This window comes from Pleurodeles waltl, chromosome 1_1, assembly GCF_031143425.1.
Source record: "Pleurodeles waltl isolate 20211129_DDA chromosome 1_1, aPleWal1.hap1.20221129, whole genome shotgun sequence".
NCBI classification, from domain to species: Eukaryota; Metazoa; Chordata; class Amphibia; order Caudata; family Salamandridae; genus Pleurodeles; species Pleurodeles waltl.
The window spans coordinates 307,842,111-307,869,849 of record NC_090436.1 but is presented as its reverse complement, the minus strand read 5'-3'; the positions used below and the strand labels follow the sequence as shown (position 1 = coordinate 307,869,849).

At 46.3% G+C, this 27,739-nt stretch overlaps 1 protein-coding gene across 1 annotated transcript in view; it reads right to left on the bottom strand.

Moving 5' to 3' along the window:
• Positions 1-27,739, bottom strand: part of IL31RA (interleukin 31 receptor A) — a 1,545,596-nt gene that overhangs the window by 746,474 nt on the left and 771,383 nt on the right. The window contains exon 7 of the mRNA XM_069222232.1: positions 21,478-21,629. Within this exon, the coding sequence (XP_069078333.1) occupies positions 21,478-21,629 (152 nt within the window). The remainder of the gene's footprint in view (positions 1-21,477; positions 21,630-27,739) is intronic.

Below are 27,739 nucleotides of genomic sequence, written 5' to 3'. Positions count from 1 at the left end.
AATGCAGGTTAGAGTGCTGTGGACCCAGGCTTGGCTGTGCACAAAGGAAATCCTGGAAAGTGCACAGGAGCTGGAGTAGCTGCAAAAGACGCGGTTCTCAGCAATGCAGTCTGGCGTGGGGAGGCAAGGACCTACCTCCACCAAACTTGGACTGAAGAGTCACTGGACTGTGGGAGTCACTTGGACAGAGTTGCTGAGTTCAAGGGATCTCGCTCGTTGTGCTGAGAGGAGACTCAGAGGACCGGTGATGCAGTTCTTTGGTGCCTGCGGTTGCAGGGGGAAGATTCCGTCGACCCACAGGAGATTTCTTCAGAGCTTCTAGTGCAGAAAGGAGGCAGACTACCCCCACAGCATGCACCACCAGGTAAACAGTAGAGAAGGCGGCAGGATCAGCGTTACAAGGTCGCAGTAGTCGTCTTTGCTACTTTGTTGCAGTTTTGCAGGCTTCCAGCGCGGTCAGCAGTTGATTCCTTGGCAGAAGGTGAAGCGAGAGATGCAGAGGAACTCTGATGAGCTCTTGCATTCGTTATCTAAGGAATTCCCAGAGACAGAGATCCTAAATAGCCAGGGATGAGAGTTTGGCTACCTAGGAGAGAGGATAGGCTAGCAACACCTGAAGGAGCCTATCAGAAGGAGTCTCTGACGTCACCTGCTGGCACTGGCCACTCAGAGCAGTCCAGTGTGCCAGCAGCACCTCTGTTTCCAAGATGGCAGAGGTCTGGAGCACACTGGAGGAGCTCTGGGCACCTCCCAGGGGAGGTGCAGGTCAGGGGAGTGGTCACTCCCCTTTCCTTTGTCCAGTTTCGCGCCAGAGCACGGCTGGGGGATCCCTGAACCGGTGTAGACTGGCTTATGCAGAAATGGGCACCATCTGTGCCCATGAAAGCATTTCCAGAGGCTGGGGGAGGCTACTCCTCCCAAGCCCTAACACCGTTTTCCAAAGGGAGAGGGTGTAACACCCTCTCTCTGAGGAAGTCCTTTGTTCTGCCTTCCTGGGCCAAGCCTGGCTGGACCCCAGGAGGGCAGAAACCTGTCTGAGGGGTTGGCAGCAGCAGCAGCTGCAGTGAAACCCCGGGAAAGGTAGTTTGGCAGTACCAGGGTCTGTGCTAGAGACCCGTGGGATCATGGGATTGTGCCAACAATGCCAGGATGGCATAGAGGGGGCAATTCCATGATCATAGACATGTTACATGGCCATATTCAGAGTTACCATTGTGAAGCTATACATAGGTAGTGACCTATGTATAGTGCACGCGTGTAATGGTGTCCCCGCACTCACAAAGTCGGGGGAATTTGCCCTGAACAATGTGGGGGCACCTTGGCTAGTGCCAGGGTGCCCACACACTAAGTACCTTAGCACCCAACCTTTACCAGGTAAAGGTTAGACATAGAGGTGACTTATAAGTTACTTAAGTGCAGTGGTAAATGGCTGTGAAATAACATGGACGTTATTTCACTCAGGCTGCAGTGGCAGGCCTGTGTAAAAATGGTCAGAGCTCCCTATGGGTGGCAAAAGAAATGCTGCAGCCCATAGGGATCTCCTGGAACCCCAATACCCTGGGTACCTCAGTACCATATACTAGGGAATTATAAGGGTGTTCCAGTATGCCAATGTGAATTGGTGAAATTGGTCACTAGCCTGTTAGTGACAATTTGGAAAGAAATGAGAGAGCATAACCACTGAGGTTCTGGATAGCAGAGCCTCAGTGAGACAGTTAGTCATAACACAGGTAACACATACAGGGCACACTTATGAGCACTGGGGCCCTGGCAGGCAGGGTCCCAGTGACACATACAACTAAAACAACATATATACAGTGAAATATGGGGGTAACATGCCAGGCAAGATGGTACTTTCCTACATGGTGTAAGGAAATGCCTCCTTGGCATGGTTACCCCGTGACGTTTTGCCTTTGCTGATGCTAAGTTATGATCTGAAAGTGTGCTGGGACCCTACTAACCAGGCCCCAGCACCAGTGTTCTTTCCCTAAACTGTACCTTTGTCTCCACAATTGGCACAACCCTAGCACTCAGGTAAGTCTCTTGTAACTGGTACCCCTGGTACCAAGGGCCGTGATGCCAGGGAAGGTCCCTAAGGGCTGCAGCATGTCTTATGGCACCCTGGGGACCCCTCACTCAGCACATGCACACTGCCTCACAGCTTGTGTGTGATGGTGGAGAGAAAATGACTAAGTCGACATGGCACTCCCCTCAGAGTGCCATGCCAACCTCACACTGCCTGTGGCCTAGGTAAGTCACCCCACTAGCAGGCCTTACAGTCCTAAGGCAAGGTGCACTATACCACAGATGAAGGCATAAGTGCACAAGCACTATGCCCCTACAGTGTCTAAGCAAAACCTTAGACATTGTAAGTGCAGGGTAGCCATAAGAGTATATGGTCTGGGAGTTTGTCAAACACAAACTCCACAGCACCATAATGGCTACACTGAAAACTGGGAAGTTTGGTATCAAACTTCTCAGCACAATAAATGCACACTGATGCCAGTGTGCAATTTATTGTAAAATACACCCAGAGGGCATCTTAGAGATGCCCCCTGAAAACATACCCGACTTCCAGTGTAGGCTGACTAGTTTTTGCCAGCTTGCCACACACCAGACATGTTTCTGGCCACATGGGAAGGGTGCCTTTGTCACTCTGTGGCCAGGAACAAAGCCTGTACTGGGTGGAGGTGCTTCTCACCTCCCCCTGCAGGAACTGTAAAGGCTCACCCCCTTTGTTACAGTGCCACAGGGCATCCCAGCTGGTGGAGATGCCCGCCCCTCCGGCCACTGCCCCCACTTTTGGCGGCAAGGCTGGAGGAGATAATAAGAAAAAGAAGGAGGAGTCACCCACCAGTCAGGACAGCCCCTGAGGTGTCTTGAGCTGAGGTGACCCTTACCTTTAGAAATCCTCCATCTTGTAGAAGGAGGATTCCCCCAATAGGATTAGGGAGGTGCCCCCCTCCTCACAGTGAGGAGGCACAAAGAGGGTGTAGCCACCCTCAAGGACAGTAGCCATTGGCTATTGCCCTCCCAAACCTAAACACACCCCTAAATTCAGTATTTAGGGGCTCCAAGAACCTAGGAAACTAGATTCCTGCAACCTAAAGAAGAAGAAGGACTGCTGACCTGAAGCCCTGCAGTGAAGACTGAGACGACAACTGCTTTGGCCCCAGCCCTACCGGCCTGTCTCCCAAATTCGAAGAAAAACTGCAACAGCGACGCATCCAACAGGGACCATCGACCTCTGAAGCCTCAAAGAACGGCCCTGCAACCAAGGACCAAGAAACTCCCATGAACAGCGGCTCTGTTGAACCATCTGCAACTTTCTTGCAACAAAGAAACAACTTGAAGGACTTCATGTTTCCCGCCGGAAGCGTGAGACTTTCTACTCTGCACCCGACGCCCCCGACGCCCCCGACGCCCCCGGCTCAACCTGCAGAAAACCAACACTACAGGGAGGACTCCCCTGTGACTGCGAGCCCGTGAGTAGCCAGAGTTGACCCACCTAAGCCCCCACAGCGATGCCTGCAAATGAAATCCAGAGGCGCCCCCTGACCGCGACTGCCTGTAACAAGGGACCCAACGCCTGGAACCCTGGAACACTGCACCCGCAGCCCCCAGGACCTGAAGGAACCGAACTCCAGTGCAGGAGTGACTCCCAGGCAACCCTCTGCCTAGCCCAGGTGGTGGCTACCCCGAGGAGCCCCCCGTGCCTGCTTGCATCATTGAAGAGACCCCCAGTTCTCCCCATTGCTTTCAATACAAAACCTGACGCCTGTTTGCACTCTGCACCCGGTCGCCCCTGTGCCGCTGAGGGAGTACTTTCTGTGCCTGCTTGTGTCCCCCCGGTGCCCTACAAAACCCCCCTGGTCTGCCCTCTGAGGACGTGGGTACTTACCTCCTGGCAGACTGGAACCGGAGCACCCCTGTTCTCCATTGAACCCTATGTGTTTTGAGCACCTCTTTGACCTCTGCACCTGACCGGCCCTGAGCTGCTGGTGTGGTAAATTTGGGGTTGCCTTGAACCCCCAATGGTAGGTTACCTTGGATCCAACTTTGAACCCTGTAAGTGTTTTACTTACCTGTGAACTTAACATTTACTTACCTTCCCCAGGAACTGTTGATTTTTGCACTGTGTCCACTTTTAAAATAGCTTATTGCCATTTTTGCTAAAACTGTACATGCTATTGTGATTATTCAAAGTTCCTAGAATACCTGAGTGAAATACCTTTCATTTGAAGTATTACTTGTAAATCTTGAACCTATGGTTCTTAAAATAAACTAAGAAAATATATTTTTCAATATAAAAACCTATTGGCCTGGAGTAAGTCCCTGAGTGTGTTTTTCTAATTTTTTGCCTGTGTGTGTACAACAAATGCTTAACACTACCCTCTGATAAGCCTACTCCTTGACCACACTACCACACAATAGAGCATCGGAATTATCTATTTTTGCCACCATCTTACCTCTAAGGGGAACTCTTGGACTCTGTGCACACTATTTCTTACTTTGAAATAGTATATACAGAGCCAACTTCCTACAACTGGTATAAGTGGATCATGTAACCAGGTATCCTGATGCAATTCCCCTGTGGACTACTACTGCTCCTGCAGTAACTAGGGACCTCATTGGTATCCTTACCAGAGTGGGCTTTCCAAAAGAGGTTGTGTCAGACGTACAGACTTCATGTCTGGTTACCTGAATATCACCCACAGTCCAATGGCCTTGTTGAAAGATTCAACAATACACTAATAGGCTTGATTGGTGGACTCCCTGAAAAACTCAGAAGGAGATGGGATGTCTTACTGCAATGCCTTCTTTTTGCTACAGCAGCGAGTAGGGAGTTCCCCCTTTGAACTGCTGTTAGTTCATCCTGTGAGCTTACCATTGTGTCTTGTGAAGGAAGAATTAGAGAGGCCTCTCAAAAACCCTAAACACAATATTGTGGACTATGTGCCTGGCCTCTGCTCCAGAACTGCTGAGTACATGGGAAAAGCACTGCAAAACCTTGCGGCTAGCCGAGAGCTCCAGAAGCTCTTGTATGACCAAAAGGCTGCACTGGTGAAGTTCTAGCCAGGTCAGAATGTGTGGGTTTTGAAGCCTGAGGCTCCTGGGGCTCTCCAGGATAAATGGAGTGGGCCCTACACTATCCTAGAAAGAAAAGGGGAAGTCACCTACCTAGTGAACTTTGGCTCTCGCAGGAAGCCCAAGAGGGTCATCCATGTTAACCGCCTTAAACCCTATAATGACAGGGCTGATATGACAATGCTCATGGAAACTGATGAGGGCCAGGAAAGAGAGAGTGAACCTCTCTCTGACCTCCTCTCCAACAACCCGAAAGATAGATCATTAGAAGGAGTTGTCTTTTCAGACACCCTCACTGACCAACAGCAGGCTGACTGCAGACAAGTCCTGCATCAGTATGCTTAGCTCTTCTCTTTGACCCCCGGGCAGACCAACTGATGTGCACATGATGTGGACACTGGGGACAGCCTACCAGTCAAAAGCAAAATCTTCAGGCAGTCTGATCATGTCAACAAGAGCATCAAAGCTGAAATAAGCAACATGCTGGAATCATGAGTCATAGAGCACTCAGAGTCCCTGGCCCAACCCAGTTATCTTAGTCTACAAATATTACAGCCAGGGTGGAAAAAAAAGAGTTGAGATTTTGTGTGGACTATAGCGGCCTCAAGTTAGTAACCAAAATGGATGCATACCCAGTTCCTAGGGCTGATGAGTTAATTGACAGGTTAGTGGCAGCCAAATATCTCAGTACTTTTGATCTCACTTCAGGGTATTGGCATACAGGTCTGACCCCTGGACCAAAAGAAAAATCAGCATTCTCGACCCCAGTTGGACATTATATGTTCACTGTTATACCTTTTGGATTGAGGAGTGCCCCTGCCATCTTCCAAAGGTTAGTGAATAAAGTTCTGGCTGGGTTGGAAGACTTTAGTGCAGCATATCTTGACAATATTTCTGTCTTTGCCAGATAGGGCAGGGCATAGTTGTATACTTGGGGCACCTTGCACGTGGAGGCCAGGTTCAACCACTAAAACCCAAGATCCAAGTGATTCTGGACTGGGAAGTTCCAATCACACAGACCCAAGTAAGGGCATTCCATGGCTTGACTGGGTACTATAGGAGGCTTGTGAAGGGATATGGGTCCATCGTGGCCCCATCACAGAAATGACCTCCAAAAAGATGCCAAAGAAAGTGAACTTGACATTGAGCTGTCAAAAGGCTTTTGACACTCTGAAGGAAGCAATGTGCTCAGCACCCATTCTGAAAGCTCCAGATTATACAAAGCAGTTTGTACTGCAGACAGATGCATATGAACATGGGATAGGAGTGGTACTATCCCAAATCAATGATGATGGCCAAAATCAACCTGTTGCATTCATTAGCAGGAGGTTTCTCTCCATTGAGAGGGAAGACTTTACTGTGGTATGGTCCCTGAAAAAGCTGAGGCCAGACTTGTTTGGCTCTCACTTCTTTGTTCAAACCGACCACAGGAATCTCAGATGGCTAACACAAATAAAAGGTGAAAACCCCAAACTGTTGAGGTGGTCCATCTCCCTACAGGGAATGGACTTCACAGTGGAGCACAGACCTGGGACTACCAATGACAATGCAGATGGCCTTTCCAGGTTCTTAAGTTTAAAAGATAAAGACTCTCTTGTTAGTTTCAAACTCTTTTGTTTGGGGGAATCCTGTATAAAGCACCCCTTTTCGGCAGGGTTACACCCAATTTTTGCCTGGTACATGATGTGATTTCGATTGAAAGTGCACTGTGTTCCTTCTAACCAGGTCCCCAGTGCCAGATTTCTTTCCCAAAATTGTACTGTTGTTTTCCCAAATTGGCACAACCTTTAGAACCCTCTGTAAGTCCCTAGTAAATGTTACCCCGGTACATAGGGCCTGGGGTACTAAAGAAGGTCCCTATGGGCTGCAGAATGAAGTGTACCAGCATAGGGGACCCCTCACAAAATAACACATTGCTGCCATTGCAGGCTGTGTGTCTTGATGCATATAAAAGTGAAAACACAACCTGTCACACATCCCTGTACACCAGGTCCCCTACCACTGCATATGATATTTGGAAGTCACCCATACAGAAGGCCTTCTAGGCCTAAGGCAGGGTGCATTATATCACATGTGAGGACATATCTGCATGAGCAGATATGCCCCTGCTATGTCTTTGTTGATTCTTAGACAAACGCCTTACAATAATATAAAACAATACACACAACAATGTACTTAAATCCCTATAAAACCATAATTGTGATTTAAAAAACAATCAACACTGATCTAGTAAGTCCATTACTTGTAAAACCCTGAACAGTTAATATAAATAATTAATTAATAAACTACTAACCGCCCCCCCCAACACATTTTAAGAGAGGGGCAGCCCCTTGACAGTGCCCAGCCTTTACTAGGGGGGGTGGAGAGCTCAGAAGAAAAGTGCCTGTGCTCGCAGCATTTTTATATTAGGAGCAGTGAAGAAACGGAAGGCCTTGTGCTAGTGTGGGGAAAGCCATAATTCCATCTCACCCCCAGTGCCTGGGGCCCAATTGGGTCTTCGAGGATTTTATGGATCAGCCATCCCTAACTTAATTGGCAATTCCCTTAACCAGGGTCAAGTGGCCCACACATATGAAGCAATCAAGTTATGTTGGCTCAGCTTACCCGGCCTCATACAAAGTGCAAGTGCAATTTTGGCGCAATTTGCTCCACTGGTCTTAAAAAGAGGTAGGAGCCACCGGCGTCTTGCCTCATCAGATTTCTTACAAGCCAGGGTAAAATTAGCCACATTGTCCACCCCCCCAGTAGTACAGTCGCAGAACTCCAAAATCTGCTGCCAGCCTACAAGTGCGAACCAGATAAACTCTTAAAGGCACCACTCCCAGCCTGTATTTTATATAAAGAGTCCGCTTCAATTCAGGATACAACATTTCCAAATATGCCCGGGGGACTATCTCATGAACGTTATTAAAGTAATATTGTGTGATCGAGTCAGGCCTAAGTTCCCAGTGCACCCTCATCCTGTTGAATTCCTGGTACCAATCTTTTACCAGGCTCACCGTATCCTTACTGACTCTACCCGGGTCCACCCATAGGTCCTCCAACCGGAGGTTCCCCAGAGCCTTATTAACGTAAGCTCCCCATGAGTGCCCCCCACCACCGGATTCATTGTACACAATTACCTCTTCCAAGGTTTCTAGGTACACTGCCGCCCTAGGGTTACGAACTAGCCTCACCCAATACAGTATTGGCCTTAGGGCTGCTAGCTCCGATATCTGTATCAGATTTAATTCTGAAAAGAGGGCTTTCAGGGGGGTTCCCTGCTCCAACCCCAATAAGCTTCTCAGAAAGTTGTTCTCGGCAACTTGCAGCATTCTAATATTTGTATATCCCCAAAGTTCCACTCCATAGAGTGCTGCAGCCACTGCTTTCTGAAAGTATATCTCCAGGATAATGCTAATACTTCAGCCACCGGCCTTATGCTTGAATCTCAATATAGCCCCAGCTGCTTGTTTAAGGGCTACGGTTGCCTTCTGAACTTGGCAGTCCCAGTTTAGGTTCTCAGAGAACCGCACACCTAGGTAGTCAAAGTACTTAGTAACCTCAATTGGGGCAAGATTGATCATTAATTTCCTTCGCAGGCTAGGGGAGGGCTCCAGAGTCATCCCCATGATCTTCATTTAATTGATAGTTAATGATTTCTTCTCGCAGTATTTAACAGAGCGGGCGTGGAGGCTATGGGCAGCATTTTCAATGCGTGCTATAAGGACTGCATCATCTGCAAATAATAGTATTGGAACCCTCCACCATAGACATATTTCTGACCTTCTGAGGTGAGAGCCAATGCTCTCGGAGACAAGGAACAAAGCCTGCTCTGGGCAGAGGTGTTGACACCTCCTCCATGCAGGATGTACATTCCAGGGTGGGACGCTTCAAAAGCCAAGCCACCTTTGCTTTGCGACCCAGGTCTCCCAGACAGCGGACATCACCACCCCCTATCCTGACCCCACCTCTTAGCAGCAAGTTAGGCGGGAACATTCGTAAGATTAGGAGGTGAGCCCATATCATGACTGTCGCACCCCTTAGGTGGAATAGCTGGTGTGGACACTACTTTTCAAATTCCTCCATCTTGTTTGAGATGGAATTAGCATACTAGGGTCAAGGTTATATCCACTTCCCAAAGGAAGTGGTCATATAGAGGATGTATACACCCTAAATATAGGCAGCCCATTGACTGCTATCTGGCAGTCCCCTTAACACCTCTAAATTGAGTATTGAGGTGGTATCCTGAACAAAGAACTCATATTCAATGGATTGAGAGAAGAGGACAAAGAAGAGTCATTGCCTAGCGAGAAGAGCTGAAAACTTTTGGCGCGAAACCCTGCCTGCTTGCAACTCTCTCGACAGTTGTAACAGAGTGACTCATCCTGCAAGCTGGAGAGCAACAAAATCCTCGGGTAGCCTTACCAGTACCTTGAAAATCGCCACCAGTCTCCCTTGGAGTAGAGGAACTACTTCCCTGCAGACCGCAGGTGCCGACAAGCAGAATCCGGTCCTCTGCCTTGTAGCTCCCCAGCCTGACGGATGCAGCAGATGACCAGGGAAAGGTACTCATTCTCTGGAGGACCCAAATTGTCTCCCCACCAAGTGTGAAGACACCAAGACCAACCGGAGCCATGCAGCACCAACCCCCGGGGTACTGGACATCCTGCCCCAAGCGCCAACAGTGAGAGTCGAGTCTCGATTCCCACTGCACCAGGACTGGGCGGCCGTCAAATGACGTCGGCACCACTGAGACCCACTTCATGAGTGGCCCAGCAGTCCTGATTTTGCCCCTGCCAGCTGTTGGCCCCTAACTACGAGAAGCATCTTTGTGCACTAGCCCAGCCGCCGCAACCACTCTGCATCAGAGCCAACTGACTCAGGTTCCAAAGAAGTGGCTGTGCTCCCTAGCTCTAAGACCCCTTGCGACCCAAATTCTCAAACTTGTCCCCAAGTCCCTCTGTGCAGTCTATTTCCAGGTGCCCCCCCCCCTTCAGCATAGTGCACCCAGCTACAACCTTACCAGCACCCTGCTACCTGTAAAAGCTTTGTGCCTCCTGACGAACTGCCGGTAGTACTTTGGACCTTGGCCCACTACAACTCCAAACCCTGAAGGTGAACTCCTGAAACTGATGGTACCTACTTTTATGCATCTCTGACTTTTCCTTCCATAGGAATGCATTGTGCGTAAAGGCACAAAGATTTGAATGTTTTACTTACCTGGGAAAATTCATAGAAAAAATAGCACTTACTTTTGAATGAAGTTCTTGCTTTCAAAAATATATGAAAAGAAGGGCAATTGTTCTAATTTCATCTCAGATTTATTCTTTGAATGTGTGTCTCATGTATTGCCTCGTTGAGTACAACAAATGCTTAGCACTGTCCTCTAATAAGCCTTTGTGCTTGCCCACACTACCACGAAAGACAGCATTAGTATTATCAATGTTTGCCTCTGTAAACCAACTGGGGATCCACTGGACTCTCTGCATGGTATACTTCTTTTTAGTGCACCATATAGAGAGCCAGCTTCCTACAGGCGATGCAAAACCTAAGGCAAGGCAGATTTATCAAGCTATGCAAGGCCATATTGATGGGCCTGAGTGGCTTGATAAGTAACGCAAGGCCTCGAAAATTGCTGTCTTGCATTTGTCTGCACCCATGGATTTTGGCACATACCCAGATTTGCCAACACTGGTAAATCTGGGAATGCGTCAAAATACTACGCCTTCCCAAGGGAGACTCAACGAGGAGATATATCTTTATTTCTGCTTGTTGTTTCCTCTACGTGTGCTGCAGAATGAGGAAAATGCCTTAGAGGGTTGTTTGTATGCAGGAAGGTGCCCCTTACTGCACAAAAACAATCCTGCCTGCAATGTGGGCACATGTGCACCATGGTGCATAGGTGCCTGCATTGGCCTGCTCCAGCACAAAGAAAGGACAGGACTGCTCCATATCATGTGCTATATGGTGCATTCCTGCCCTTTCCATTTCATGCAGTACATATAGGTGTGTTATGTAATAATGATAAATCTGTCCCTGTTTATTTCTAAGGTCACCTCATAAGCCTCAGATCACTTGCCAGAGTTATCCCCCCTTTTTACTTCCTCTAGACACTTCTGTATCACTCATAACGGCCACCATCTTCACTGGAATATGTACATTTCCACACTTTTGGGTCCAGTTCCTTCTGACTCACTTTATAAGCCAACAATATTTTCGTCTACTCTAGGGCCAACCTCTTTTACTTCAGGGCCCTTAACGCAGCTGCCTCACCTTACCTCTCTTCCATGAATACAGTACCAGATATATTTGCAGGGCCCTATTTGCCTGTTTGTCCTCTATCTCTGCTGGGGTCAGTCTGTGAGAAGACACACTGGGCCATATTTATACTTTTTGACGCACAACTGCGCCAACGCAGTTGTGCGTCAAAAAATTTAACGCCGGCTAACGCCATTCTGAAGCGCCATGCGGGCGCCGTATTTATTCAATGACGTTAGCCGGCGTTAGCCGGCGCTGCGGAGTGGGGTGCGTCAAAAAAAATGACTTACACCAGGCAGCGCCGGCGTAGGGGAAAATGGAGTTTGGGGCGTCAAAAAATGGTGCAAGTCAGGCTGAGGCAAATTTTTCGCCTCAACCCGATTTGCGCCATTTTTTTTCACTCCCAACCCCCATTGAAATGACTCCTGTCTTAGCAAAGACAGGAGTCAAGCCCCCTTGCCCAGTGGCCATGCCCAGGGGACTTATGTCCCCTGGGCATGGTCATTGGGCATAGTGGCATGTAGGGGGGCACAAATCAGGCCCCCCTATGCCACCCAAAAAAAAAAAAAAAAATACCTACCTGAACTTACCTTAACTTCCCTGGGATGGGTCCCTCCATCCTTGGGCGTCCTCCTGGGGTGGGCAAGGGTGGCAGGGGGTGTCCCTGAGGGCATGGGAGGGCACCTCTGGGCTCCTTCCGAGCCCACAGGTCCCTTAACGCGTGCCCTGAGCAGGCGTTAAAAAATGACGCAAACGCGGCTGGACGTAATTTTTTTTGACCCGCCCACTCCCGGGCGTCATTTTTGCCCGGGAGTATAAATACGACGCACATGCCTCGGAGTTATTTTTTAGTAGGGAACGCCTACGTTGCATATCATTAACGCAAGGAAGGTGTCCACGCCAAAAAATGACGCAAACTCCATGAACTTTGACGCTAGACGCGTCTAATGCCAAAGTATAAATATGGAGTTAGTTTTGCGTCGAATTTGCGTTAAAAAAAACGACGCAAATCCGGTGCAAACGGAGTATAAATATGCCCCACTGTTTCTTGCTCTGCACAAGGCAGGAGATGTCACTTCTGTGGGCATTCTTTCTTTTGCTTGCTCTCGGACCACTGTTGGGTCATCCTACCCTTCCCCTCGCAGAGCAGGGTCAACCCTCCTTCCACCAACCACTCTTCTTCATGCTGTGTTCCCTCCTCCTCTTGCTTCTGTACTGTAGACTGCAGTAGGCAGATTTACTCCCAGGCTCTGCGGGCTATTTGGTACACCAGGCTCTTGGAGTCCTTGCTAGCTTCAGCCCCCTCTCCTTGCACAACGTTTCCAGCTCTGCCACAGTGAAGTTTAAATGCAGCTGAGAGCTATCTTTATTCTTGCAAAACTCACATGTGCAAATATGAGGAAAGAAGTGAAATTGAGGAAAAAGGGAAAATGGACAATTTAAAAATAAAGAAAATAAAGGAGAATTAAATCAAAAATCAATTTTGACATCACATTATCGCAAGGAATTGTTTGGTTTTACACAAGGCACTAATAGGCAGTGCAAAAACACAAATACTAAATTCCACCTTTGAATATCATTGTAAGAAGTCAGAGTATTAGTTGAGGCCGTAAGAACCGACCTCAAATAATAATCTTAATCCTTGTCATGGAGAACCACAAAAGTAACTAAAGAAATATGGACTTAACCCCATTGCGCAAAAACTGTCAGGCTTAACATAGAGGCAATGTGTAAATATTTATGCACCACTCAAACAATAATAAAGTGAAAACACAACACAAGGAACAGGAGATGTGATTTTTTAAGTTTAAGCAAAATGGAGCCTAAAAGTGCTATGCACCAACTGCAATCATCTAGTTGCGCTTGAACTGGACAAAGGTAAAATTTAAGGCCAACCATGATTGAGCATGGATCAGATACAGGTAAAAGGTTCATCAGAGTAAACTTTTTTACCTTCAGACTCAGGCCCCGATTACGAGTCTGGCGGTCCTAGGACTGCCAGATCCTACATTATGATCATGGCGAAAGTGTCACGGTCCGACCGCCGACATAGCACTTTTTAGGTGGCTGACGGCCTGGTGGTGCCGGTGCTCTTAATCTGCCAGGGCAGTTCTGTGAGCAGTGCTGCCCTGGGAATTACAACTCTCATGTCTGCCAGCTTCTGCATGGTGGTTCCACCGCCTTGCAAAGGCTGGCGGAGATGGAGTGCCGGGGGCTCCCATGGACAGCCCCATCGCGATTTGCAGTGAAACGCACGACGGATGCTGTTGCACCCAACACACTGCAACATTGCTGCCGGCTCGATTATGAGCCAGCGTCAATGTTGTGGGTAGTTTGCTGCTGGGCCAGAGGACGGAAATGCTGTTTCCGCTTGCTGGCCCACCAGGAAACTCACAATAGGGCCAGTGGGTGGAATACCGGAGTGGCGGTCTTCCGATCCAAAGAGTTTGGCGGGCGGCCACTGCCGCCTGCCAAACTCATAAATGAGGCCATTAGTCTCTTTTGAATGGAAGTCAAAAATCCTCAGGGAGACAAAGCAGCAGGCTGTAGCCAAAGATGACTCTCCTTCATCAGATAACTGCTGGACGAGGACTGGGTGAAGCTTCTGCCTTTTGGCCAGCCAGATATTTTTCACGCTTTAGCCTGGTGAAGATTTACTGCTTTATACTTAGTCACTTTTTTTGGAGCTTGGATTCTTCCAGTGGGGCACGGCTGCAGGCTGTAGCCAAAGGCAGCTCCATAGGCTGGACACCTTCTCCGCAAGATCCCAAGGAGTTGTTGCTGCGGAGAAAAACGAATCAGGAGCAGCTGAATCTTTGGACCAGAAGCAATACACCTCAGATTGGCTCCTTGGGTTGGTACTAGTGTCCTGGTGGCTCTCAGAGCAGAAAGCTATCAAAAAGGTTGTAAGACCCATGAGTAGGCATTCTTTGAAGTTAATTAAGTTCATTGGCACTGCCCTTATGGCCATCCTGTCAGAGGAACGTAAACCCTGCTCCCTTTGTCTCAGCTCTAGGAACTACTTCAGAACTAGTTAAGAAGCTATTCAGCTCCTGACAGACAGTCGACACTGGCAAAATGGCACATCTGGTTCAGGCAGAAAGTTTACAACTTTCTTTAAACGTCATTTCCAAAATAGTAATATAAAATCTGACTTGACTATTTGCGTGGATTTAAAATTACTATTAAAATGGGTCCTTGGAATCATATCTCTAGCTGATCCCAAACTGAAATTAAGCACCAAAAGCTGTTATAGTGAAACCCAGTGTTTTCCTACAGGAGGGCCACCATGAAAACAACATTGGAAGTTTTTCACCACCAGGACATGTAAAACATTAAATATACACGTCCTATTTTTAAAATACCTGGCACCCCGCCCTGTGGGCTGTCATGGTCTACCTCACGGGTGAACTCTAAGGGGCATATTTATACTTGTTTTGCCCTGAATGTGCATCATTTTTCTAATGCAAATTCGGTGCAAAAGTAACTCCATATTTATACTTTGGTGCTAGACCCGTCTAGCACCAAATTTATGGAGTTAAAGCAATTTTGGGGACGTGGAAACCTACCTTGCGTTAATGAGATGCAAGGTATGCGTTCCCATGCAAAAAATGACTCTATGGCCTTAGAGTCATATTTATTCCCCCATGTTAAAATCATGCACGGGGAAGAGGGGTCAAATAATGGGTCAAAGCTTGCTTTGCCCCATTATTTAACGCCTGGGTCAGGGCAGGCATTAGGGGACCTGAGGGGAACACCATGAAAAATTTCCACAGATGCCCTCTCCATGCCCCAGGGACACCCACACCAGAGGGACAGCAGAGGATGGGGGACCCCATCCCAGGTAAGTATAGGTAAGTACAGGTAAGTTTTTTTTTAAGTGCCATTGGGGGCCCTGAAATGGCCCCCCCTGCATGGCAGTGGGATGCCTCGGCCCGTGTTAGAGGTCGTGGGGCCCGCGGCTGCCCTTTTCTCCAGCCATGCCCCCCCCCAGCGTCCACTTACCGGGTGCCCCGTTTCTGGGCCTTCCTTTTCTCCTGCATGATTCCTGGAGCCATGCCTTCTCCTTCCCAGCACACCTTGCACCCCTCTTTTCCCTGCATGCATCTGTTCCCTTTTTTACTATGGTGTCTTTTCCTATTTCTTGCTATAGCCCCTTCCCAATCCAAAATGGTGGTGTTACTACTTCCTGTCTATCACTTCCTGTCTAGAGGTATATAAGGGGAATCATTTATTCTTCTCATTGCGTTGTAACACTTCTGCTGTGGTGGTCACGCTCCGGCTGATCTTCACTTGGATGCCAGTTGTTCCTGTTTTTTCTTCGACTTTCCAGTATTTCCAGACTCCTGAGTGCTAATTGCCTGTGTCCTCCTTCCGTTCCAGGGAGTTCCTGTTGGATGTTTTTTCCCTTTGGGGGTTTTCCTCTGGGACTCCTTCTGGAGGCGTACTATTGTCAACAGCACCGTGGCTACCGGAAGGGGTCGCCCCTACCTCGGTCAGAGCAGGACTTGCAGGAACTGAGGCCGCACATAAACCCTCTCCGATACCGACGGTAAGCCCAGGGTGAATCGTGACACTCCCGACTAATGTCATTTTTTTTGCTCTAGCCTACCCTTTGCACCGGCTTGCACCATTCCATAAATATGATGCCCGGCTGGTGCACAGAAATGGTGCAAGCCGGTGCTAAACTTTTTGGTGCAAAACTGCATTAGTGCAGTTTTGCACCAAAATGTATAAATTAGGGCCTCAGTATTGAAAAGGAAGACTTGGGCCTGACAAAACGTTTATTTTTCCCGATCAAAATGGCAGTTTAAGCAGCCCACCTAGGTCACGGGGCAAACCTGCATAAATGTTTTATAGTGCCACTTCAGTGGGTGGCACAATGAGTGCTGCGGCCCACAAGCAGTTTTAATTTACAGGCCCTCGGTACACGTAGTACCATATACTAGGGACTTACAAGTAAATTACACATGGCAATCAGGTGTATACTAACTTTAACATGCTTAAAGAGGAGACCTCAAACACTTCATTACTGGTTAGCCGGGATAAAGTCCACAGAGTCCAATGGCCAACAAAAATTGAGTTCAGCAAAAGAAGGCAAAAACCTGGGGGACCCTTGAGAAAGGGCATATTTCCAACACATAGGGACTGATTGCCTCATTATTTAAGGTCTTATTCAGAAATGCCATTAAGTATCTCCGTAAACTGTTGTTTTTCTTTATATTACAACACCTGTTATTTAAAAATAAATGTTATTGTACACATGATGTGCTTTCTGTAAATACATTTATATTCAGGAAATTGACATGGGTCATAATTAAGTCAGTTTTGAATTGTCAATCACTGATCACGACCCGATGTTAAATGGTAGTCCAAATTAAACAAGGCCTATTGAAATCTGGAAGAAATTAATGCACAGAGGTTACCCTTGTAAATCTGAGGGAGGTTGCTTCTATGTCACACTGTGTTTATCTCTACACAAGGGCATAATAAAGTATACACATCCATTGTCTGCCTTGGTTGGAAGAAACAAAAAACAAACAGTAATTGTCTGAGCTTCACCACCATAACTAAAAGGTTTTAGTCACTTGTAGGAAAGTACCATCTTGCCTGGCATGTTACCCCCATTTTTTACTTGTATGTATGTTTGTTCTTGCCTGTGTCACTGGGATCCTGCTAGCCAGGGCCCCAATGCCAATACGTTGTGCCCTGTATGTGTTCCCTGTGTGGTGCCTAACTGTATCACTGAGGCTCTGCTAACCAGAACCAGTGTTTATGCTCTCTCTGCTTTTAAAATTGTCACTGCAGGCTAGTGACTAATTTTACCAATTCTGATTGGCACACTGGAACACCCTTATAATTCCCTAGTATATGGTACCTAGGTACCCAGGGTATTGGGGTTCCAGGAGATCCCTATGGGCTGCAGCATTTCTTTTGCCACCCATAGGGAGCTCAGACAATTCTTACACAGGACTGCCATTGCAGCCTGAGTGAAATAACATCCATGTTATTTCACAGTCATATTATACTGCACCTAAGTAACTTATAAGTCACATATATGTCTAACCCTCACTTAGTGAAGGTTAGGTGCAAAGTTACTTAGTGTGAGGGCACCCTGGCACTAGCCAATGTGCCCCCACATTGTTCACGGCAATTTCCCCAGACTTTGTGAGTGCGGGGACACCATTACACGTGTGAACTACATATAGGTCAATACATATGTTTAGCTTCACAATGGTAACTCTGAACATGGCCATGTAACATGTCTAAGATCATGGAATTGACCCCCCAAGCCAAATCTGGTATTGGGGTGCCAATCCCATGCGTCCCCGGGGCTCCAGCATGGACCCTGGGTACTGCCAAACCAGCTCTCTGGGGGTTTCTCTGCATCTACCGCTGCTGCCAACCCTCAGACAGGTTTCTTCCCCCCTGGGGCCTGGGCAGCCCAGTCCCAGGAAGGCAGAACAAAGGATTTCCTCTGAGAGAGGGTGTTACACCCTCTCCCTTTGGAAATAGGTGTTAAGCGCATGAGAGGAGTAGCCTCTCCTGGCCTATGGAAATGCTTTGAAGGGCACAGATGGTGCCCTCCTTGCATAAACCAGTATACACCAGTTCAGGGATCCCCCAACCCCTGCTCTGGTGGAAACTGGACAAAGGAAAGGGAAGAGACCACTCCCCTGTCCATCACCACCCCAGGGGTGGTGCCCAGAGCTCCTCCAGTGTATCCCAGACCTCTGCCATCTTTGATGCAGAGGTGTGAGGGCACAATGGAGACCTCTGAGTGGCCAATGCCAGCAGGTGACATCAGAGACGCCTCCTGATAGGCTCTTACCTGGTTAGGTGGCCAATCCTCCTCTGAGGGCTACTTAGGGACTCTCCTGTGGGTTTCTCTGCAGATAACGAATGCAAGAGCTCACCAGAGTTCCTCTGCACGTCTCTCTTGAACTTCTGCCAAGGATCGACCACTGACTGCTCCAGGACGCCTGCAAAACCGCAACAAAGTAGCAAGACAACTTCCAGCAACATTGTAGCGCCTAATCCTGCTGGCTTTCTCGACTGTTTCCTGGTGGAGCATGCTGTGAAGGCTGTCTGCCTTCACCCTGCACTGGAAGCCAAGAAGAAATCTCCTGTGGGTCAACGGAATCTTCCCGCTGCTAACGCAGGCACCAAACCTCTGCATCACAAGTCCTCTGGGTCCCCTCTCATCTTAACGAGCACGGTACCTGGAACACAGGAGCTGGACCCAAGTGACCCCAACAGTCCAGTGGTCCTTCTGTCTAAATTTGGTGGGGGTAAGTCCTTGCCTCCCCACGCCAGACAGTAATCCTGTGTACTGCGTGATCTGTAGCTGCTAGGGCGTCTGTGCACTTTTGCAAGACTTCCTTCGTGCACAGCACAGCCCAGGTCCCCAGCACTCCATCCTGCATTGCTCAACTCGCTGAGTTGACCTCCGGCTTCGTGGGACCCTCTTTTGTTGTGTTGAGATGACCACCATGCTCAGATTTCTTGAACGCCTGTTCAAGTAGTTCTGCGGGTGCTGCCTGCTTCTGCATGGGCTCTCTGTGTTGCTGAGTGCCCCCTCTGTCTCCTCCTCCAGGGGGCGACCTCCTGGTCCTTCATGGGCCCTGGCAGCAACCTTAATCTTCAACTGTGACTCTTGCAGCTAGCAAGGCTTGTTTGTGGTCTTTCTGCTTGGAGACAACTCTGGATCCTCCAGCACGCCGTGGGACATCTTCTGACCAAAGGAGAAGTTCCTGGCACCTTCTGTTGTTGCTGAATCTTTGGCTTCTTCCACCTAGAGGCAGCCCTTTTGCACCTTCATCCGGGGTTTAGTGGGCTCCTGCCCCCCCGGACACTTGCGTGACTCTTGGAGTTTGTCCCCTTCCTTTACAGGTCCTCAGGTCCAGGAGTCGGTCTTCAGTGTTTTGCAGTCAGTTGTTGTCTTTGCAGAATCCCCTATCTCGACTTTACTGTCTTTCTGGGGTAGTGGGGTAACTTTACTCTTACTTTTCAGGGTCTTGGGGTGGGTTATATTGGACACCCTTAGTGTTTTCTTACACTCCCAGCGACCCTCTACACACTACACTAGGCCTGTGGTCCATTTGTGGTTCGCATTCCACTTTTGGGGTATATGGTTTGTGTTGCCCCTAGTCCTATTGTCTCCTATTGCATTCTATTATGTTCTACAGTGTTTGCACTGCTTTTCTAAGTGTGTTACTTACCTGATTTTGGTTTGTGTGTATATTTTGTGTATTTTACTTACCTCCTAAGGGAGTATATCCTCTGAGATACTTTTGGCATATTGTCACTAAAATAAAGTACCTTTATTTTTAGTAACTCTCAGTATTGTGTTTCTTATGATATAGTGCTATGTGATATAAGTGGTATAGTAGGAGCTTTGCATGTCTCCTAGTTCAGCCCAAGCTGCTCTGCTATAGCTACCTCTATCAGCCTAAGCTGCTAGAACACTACTAATCTACTAATAAGGGATAACTGGACCTGGCACAAGGTGTAAGTACCACAAGGTACCCACTATAAGCCAGGCCAGCCTCCTACATCACTGACCACCATCTCAATGCAGTGTTCTCCTGTACCACCAGTTAAGAAGGTAAACCACCAGCTTAGCAGACATTATTGTCGGTAAATCTCTTTGTTAAAAATTTGGTTAAATATCAGTATGGATCGGTATTTTGCTTTACAATGTCAGAGATCAGTTTGCATTAACATCGCAATTCTAGAGTTGTCTACTGTGTCTTTACTACGCTAAACTCAATTCTCCTGGATGTAGCTAACAAATAACAACATATCAAATCCAAGGTGACACTTGCACAGAGAAATATTTTCTTTGGTTTCAAACACATTTTAGTAATAATATGTCACTACAATACAGATGAAGTTGTGAAAATTATGAAAAATATCCAGTGTTCTCGGTTAGCACTTTGTGAATTTTGTAAGTCTCGAATAGGTGCAAAGAGGCAGTTGAAAGGTAACCATTTCAATGTACCCACGCAGAACAGCTGGTATTGAATCTGCAAGTCACCTAGTTGAGCTGGCACCCAAATTGCCCCCAGGCTTCACATCGTGATATTGTAAACTCCAGTAAAGAACACTCTGTAGCAGAATGCAGCCCCACCTATACGCAGGAACGAACAGTCTTCAAGTGAACAAGATACATTATGGATCGCCACACTTCAGGATACCAGACATGCAGCTCTGCACAAATGCATGTTTACATTAGGGGTGTGCACAATTGACATAATTTGTTGTAGCACAATTATGCAAAATTACAGAAAATTCCGCACAATTTTACGCAATGCATCTTGCACTCAAAACAATAACCTAAATAGTCGATTTGGGTAACACAAACTCCAAATGGGAATTTCGAGATGAATTGCTGCCTCTCGCGTTTAAACACTGCTGCTGCATTCGGATTTCTAGTTTTGAACTAAAAAATTACCTAAAGGGTGCGCTTGAGTAAAAAAATATCCCTGAAATGTTTGTTGACCACCCGTGCTAAAGAAACTTTGCATTGCATTCAAAACATTGCCGCTTGTTTCCAAATTTGTAGTTTTGCACTCAGAAATTAACCAAATTGTCCAATCTGTTAAAACATCTACTTGAACATTTCTCCCCGAAATTATGCAATGTGGTGTAATAAGGTAATCACTGTAATTGTGTGTACATTTTTTAAAGCAAAATTACTATCATTTTGCCCCCAGGCCTACCCAACATAACACCTTATTAATTTATTGGGAATTTTTTATAAAGCCCTTTGTCTCTCTTTTCGGTCACTTCAGAATGCATGAACTATCAGTCATATCCCATACACACTGGTGTAACTGAAAGTGATGTGATGTGAGGCTAAAAAAGTGAAGTGATCTAAATAGCCTCTTTCCCAATTATAATAACAATCATCTAACATTGATTGTTTACGGAAATAGACCAATCATGCCAATATTGTCTTGAGATTACAGATACCATATTAACCTGAATGCTTCGATCCTACAAACTATCACCTGATTACTAGAAGTTGTAATTAAGAAGCACACCATTTAGTTTTGTAATAATTACATTTAAAAGTACCCTTATGAAGTCACTTTACTACATTATCCTATATCATAAAGTATTGCAAACGTAAATTTTGCTTACCGTTTCATTGCTGTTTGCGCTTCTGTACCTTAGAGTACACTTTACAGGAAAGCCACTTGGTGCTAGCAGAGGCCTCTTCCAGAGTACTTCAAGCATTTGCTTCAAGCCCGGTATTGGTTTCACTGAAACTAACTCAGGCGCTTCAGTTTTGACTAAAAAGTAAACAATAAAATAAATAATGTCTATACAGTTACGTCATGGTACAGTGTTCTGTGCAAATATATTGCTTTTTCAGAATATTGTATGAGTTTCAAAAGAAAGTATTTTGATATAAACTCAGCTCTGCCTTATTTACTGTTTACAAATCCTACTCATAATTAAATAAACTCTGGACAAACTTATACTTCAGTTTTTTGTTTGTCATATCCATTCCCATTAACTACCTAGAGCCCGCATAAACAAAATCAAATCACCCTTAACTGCAAATCCCCTATCCCCAACCCCCAAGTGATGAGCCCTTTTTTGGCTGTTTGGGGTAGTTTGCATTTAGGGCTCCATAACGTTTTTTGCACATAAGGTATCCACACCAAGGGGCATATTTATACTCCGTTTGCGCCAAATTTGCGTCGTTTTTTTCGACGCAAATTCGGCGCAAAACTAACGCCATATTTATACTTTGGCGTTAGACGCGTCTAGCGCCAAAGTATGAGTAAAGAGCATCATTTTTTTGCGTGAACGCCTTCCTTGCGTTAATGAGATGCAAGGTAGGCGTTCCCGTCCCAAAAAATGACTGCGACGCAAATGCGTCGTATTTATACTCCCGGGCAAAAATCACGCCCGGGAGTGGTCGGGTCAAAAAACCCCGCATTTGCGCCTCTTTTTAACGCCTGGGTCAGGGCAGGCGTTAAGGGACCTGTGGGCTCAAAATGAGCCCACAGCTGCCCTCCCATGCCCCCAGGGACCCCCCCTGCCACCCTTGCCCACCCCAGGAGGACACCCAAGGATGGAGGGACCCACCCCAGGGACATTCAGGTAAGTTCAGGTAAGTATAAATTTGTTTTTTTTTTATATATTTTTTTTGGCATAGAGGGGCCTGATTTGTGCCCCCCTACATGCCACAATGCCCAATGACCATGCCCAGGGGACAGAAGTCCCCTGGGCATGGCCATTGGGCAAGGGGGCATGACTCCTGTCTTTACTAAGACAGGAGTCATGTAAATGGCGTCTGGGCGTCGTTAAAAATGGCGCAAATCGGGTGGAGGCGATTTTTTAGCGTCAACCTGACTTGCACCATTTTTAAGACGCCCTAACGCCATTTTCCCCAACGCCGGCGCTGCCTGGTGTACGTGGTTTTTTTTCCACGCACACCAGGCAGAGCCGGTCTGCTAGCGCCGGCTAACGCCATTCAATAAATACGGCGCCCGCATGGCGCTTCAGAATGGCGTTAGCCGGCGCTAAACTTTTTGACGCTAAACTGCGTTAGCGCGGTTTAGCGTCAAAAAGTATAAATACGGCCCCAAATATGTATATTTTTTTCCAATACCCTTAGGATTCTAAAAGTACCCAGGGTTTGTGGATTCTCCTGGAGGGGATAGACAAAACATTAAAAACCTAGCTAAATTTGAAATTTTCGGGGAAAACAGGAAAAATTTGCTCTGGATGAAAGTGTTTTTTTCCCCTAAAAATGGCATCAACAAACGGTTTGCTGTGCTAAAGTCATCCTCTTCCCAGCTTTCAGGAACATGCAGAGCTGAATTAAAATAAGCTATTTTTTACCACAGTTTTGGCATTTTTCAAAGAGGTAACCCATTTTTCCTATTTTTCTGTGCGCTCAACCTACTTCCAGTTTGTGGTGGAAACCAGTATGAAACTCATGCGTGGTCTAGAAAAGCTATAGATTTCTGAAAAGTAGATGGTATTCCAAATTGATCAAGGGGTCATATGTGTAGATCCCTCAATGTTTTCCTAAAGAAACTAACTTCTGAAATAAAGCAATACTGAAAATGAGTCAGAAAAAAACAGTCATGTGTGACAACGTTTTCATCTGTAACTTTTGGTCACAATGGCCGATTTACAAAAAGCGATATACCATTAAATCCATTAGACCCTTCTGGTTGCGGAGATATATAGGGTTTGTATGTCCTCCAAGAACCAAAGTTACCCAGAGGCAACAACTGAGCTGCACTATTCAATGTTTTTAACTTTCATTGTGTACCGAGTACCATAGATCAATTCCTATGATGAAATATGAAGAGCGAAAAATGTGTATCAAGGAAAGCTATGTATTTCTGAAATGGGCACAAGATATGGAATTTAGGAGCAGTGGTTATTTGTACATATCTGAATCTGTGGGTACCTGTACTAGCATATAATTTGGAGGGCATTTTTCAAAATGACTTCTTTTTCTCACACTGCTTACATTTGAAGGCACAAATGCAGCAAAACTAAATTTGTGATAACAAATGTTCTACTATTCTATAATCCCACATGTGTGCATATAAAATTGGTACCTCACTTGTGTGGGTACGTCTTGTGTCCACAACAGGAAACAACTCAAAACACAAAGTGGATGCATCACATTTTTCCACTGAAAATTGGCAATTTTTGGTTAAGTGGGTAGCTGTGGATTTTAGGCCCTTGCTCAGTCGGCACCAAGGGAAAGGATTCAAACTTGTGCATTTCTGACAACTAGACACCTGGGGGAATCCAGGGTGGGGTGACTTACGTTGCTGTCACCAGGTTTTTGTACCCAGAATCTCTTGCAAACCTCAAACTGTGACTAAAAAACATATTTTCCTCGCATTTCTGTGATGGTAAGTTTTGGAATCTGTGGGGAACCACACACTTCCTTCTACCCAGCCTTTTCCCAAGTCTCCTGATAAAAATGGAACCTCTTTTGTGTGGGTAGGCCAAGTGCTCATGACAGGAAACAGCCTAAAATGCAACATTGACACATCCCATTTTTCCCACTCAAAAATGACCCTTTCTTTTCAAAGTAGGTAGCTGTGAATTTTGTGTCCTAGCTCAAAAACTAGACACCTGCAGGAATCCATGGTGGGGTGACTTGTGTGACACTCACAGTCTTTGTTTATCCAGGATCCCTTCCAATCCTCAAACTTTGACTAAAAACAAATTTTTCTCACATCCCTGTGATGTAAAGCTCTGGAATCTGTGGGGAGCCACAAGCTTCCATCCACTGAGCTTTCTCCAAGTCTCCCAATAAAAATGGTACTTAATCTGTGTGGGTAGGCCTAGTGCTTGTGACAGGAAACAGCCCAAAACTTGTGTTTTGGGTAGTTTCCCGCTGTGGGCACTAGGCTTGCCCGAGCTCAAAACTGACCCTTTTTTGTAAAGTGGGTAGCTGTGGAGTTTGGGCCCAAGCTCAGCTGTTGGCACCTAGGAAAACCTAGCAAATGTACATATTTTCGAAAACTAGACACCTGGAGGAATCCAAGGTGGGGGGACTGGCCTGACTCTCTCTAGGTAATTGTATCCAGAAGCCCTTGCAAACATCAAACTTTGGGAAACAAATACACATTTTTCTTACTTTGCTGTGAGGGAAAGTTTTGGAATCTGTGGAAAGCCACAAATTTCCTACCATCCACCATTCCAACAAGTCTTCCAATAACAATGGAGCCATGCTTGGTCCCCACCCATGAAAACCTACAAGCCACAGGCATTTCTGAAAACTAGACAACCTAGGAATTCCAGGGTAATGTGCCTTTTGTGGATCCCATGAGGTTTTCCTACCCACAGTGCCAGCAAACTTCAAACTATGGTTTAAATCACACATTTCAAATTTTTGTAAAATAACAATAAAAAGTGCTATGACGCGACCTTGGGGCCTAATCCATGACTTATCTACCGAAATGTGAGCTTTTTGATCTGGGTGATTGAAAGCAAGATCCTCTATGAGAAATGCGTGAGACAGTGCTCTGGGGAAGCAGCACTGATCTCTGGGCTTGTATCATATGAAGCCACAGCTCACTTTACAGCAAGCGATGAGTGAAGACCATCACTGAAACACCTCCTAGTAGTGCACTCTAAACCTCCTGTTTTAATATTCATGCCATGAAAATCCTGCTCACAGCGTATGAATCTCTAATAAGTTGCATTTTGCAGAACACAACTGAAACTCATTGTAATAATGTGCTCCAAAGCTGCACCAGCCATCATGCATGTTGCCATGAGAATGAAATGTGATGAGGTACTTAAACCAAGAAGTCAATATGTAGAACATGCTGTCACACTTCTCCACATTAAGTAAGAGGAAAGATAATTCAATCAACTCTGGTGCTGAAGCGGACTAATTTGTAAGAGGATTTGCATATGTGCAAGGGCAAAATGCTGTCACTCAATGTGAAGCTAACCAATGTCTGAAGTAGGCTGACCCAATCACCCATACTGTATGCTGTAGTGGACAGAAGAAAAATGGGAATGACACATCAAGTGACCAATGGATGAAGAGGGCTGGCTGAAAGCCTTATAAGTAAGCAAAAAATATATATAATTTTAGTAAATCAAAAGGTCTTGGTTAACACCATGCCTATAAACAAGCATTTGCAATGCAATAGGTCGTGCATTTGCTTGAGTTAGAGCTGTTGGCATTGTAAATGCATAACTGGAATTTTCTTGCCACATAACTTGGTTGACCCTACCACATAATTTGTCCTCTCTGCCACATAATTCTAGTGGCCCTGCATATAACTAAAGCACTTCCATTTACATTCTTCCTCTATCTGCAGCAAAAAGGGAAACATTGTAATTATTTCTTATATTTTATATTATTATTTTGGGGTCCTCCAACCCAGTGTGAGGACCCGGAGATGACCTAGACAGAAAGATCACATTGTGCGGTGAGTTATGGGCAAAACTGTTTTGTAATGCAAAGCATTATGGGCGAGTTTCCGAGTGCAGCGAATATTGCAGTATCTTAACTGTAATGCTCTGAACAGCCTCTAGAGGGCACCACTATAAAAACAGAAACATGGTCATGTAACCATATAGTCAGCCCCCAGACGGCATAACGACATGAAAAGAGAATGGCAGAAAGTAATGCAGTGTTACCATATATGTAGCCCCTGGAGGATATAGGTCCTTACACATTTCCATGCCTAGCAGGCATACTGCAACACTATTATGAACAAGGCCCTTAAAACACAGACTACTCCCAGCTGTAAAACAAAAGTTCCTGCCATGAGAGAGCTTAAAAAGACAGTGAACTGTGGGAGAGGTTACTATTTTGGGGTCCCCCAAACCTCGTGTGGGGACCCAGAGATGATCTAGACAGAAAGAGTGTGTTTTGCTGAAGGGTTTGGTGATGGTCCCACTGTCGTAGGACTATCACAGGCTGAGTTATGCCCAAAAATGTTTTGAAAAAGAAATGCCCTGCTAGGCATTATAGAGCGAGTTTCCCGAGTGCAGTGAATATTGTAGTATCGGCTCTCCCGCTGTGCTGGGAGAGCCACTTTGAGTATTTCTGTGTTTCATTCTGTGTTAAATGCTCTAGTTTGTACATTTTTCAGCTGCTAAACTTGTTAAGTGGTACTCATGTAATGCACTCCTCAGATCGAGGTCGTGCTATATGAAACTTCACATAGTCACGAAAAGCGATCTGCCGATCGAGTTTGCGCTATATGAAACTTCACATCCTCACGCTATATGAACTTTCACACACTATATAAACTTTCACATCCTCCTATCAAGACTGCGCCATATGAACCTTTTTTTTTTAAAACGTTAAAAAGAACCCAATCCAGCTTGCAGCCTTTGTGCGCAGACACCACAAAGAAACAGCATCATGCCCAAAACAAGGAAGATGAAGAAACAACTTATGGCCATGCAGCGCGAAGCAGTGAGGCAAAAGAAAAACGTAGTGCACCACACTAAGGTATGTGGCCGATTGTGCAATAATCCATGTAACAAGGTTAGTCTCCAAGGCGGTAACAAAGCAGCCTCAAGGCGGGACAAACCTAAAGCATTTACCTATGAAATCAAGGGAATTTTGAAAGGCAGGCCAAGGAATGAATGACAGTGATGGGCATGAGATGGGCATGTTGCAAGCCCACAGGTGTAGATTACAACATGTTGAGAGACAGCGATTGCATGCTGCCTAGGCTTGACCTCAGTAGGCTGATGTGATATCACAGAGAGAAATGAGCGATCAGGCAGAAGAAAAAAAAAAATACAAATGATGCGAAGAAATACTTGAGTAGGAGTCAATCACTTCCTCACACATGCACCTAAACAGCATTTTTCTAACAGCGAAGGATGTAACTGTTCGAGGCTGGTCTGGTTTGTAGTGGGTACCTATGGTACTTAC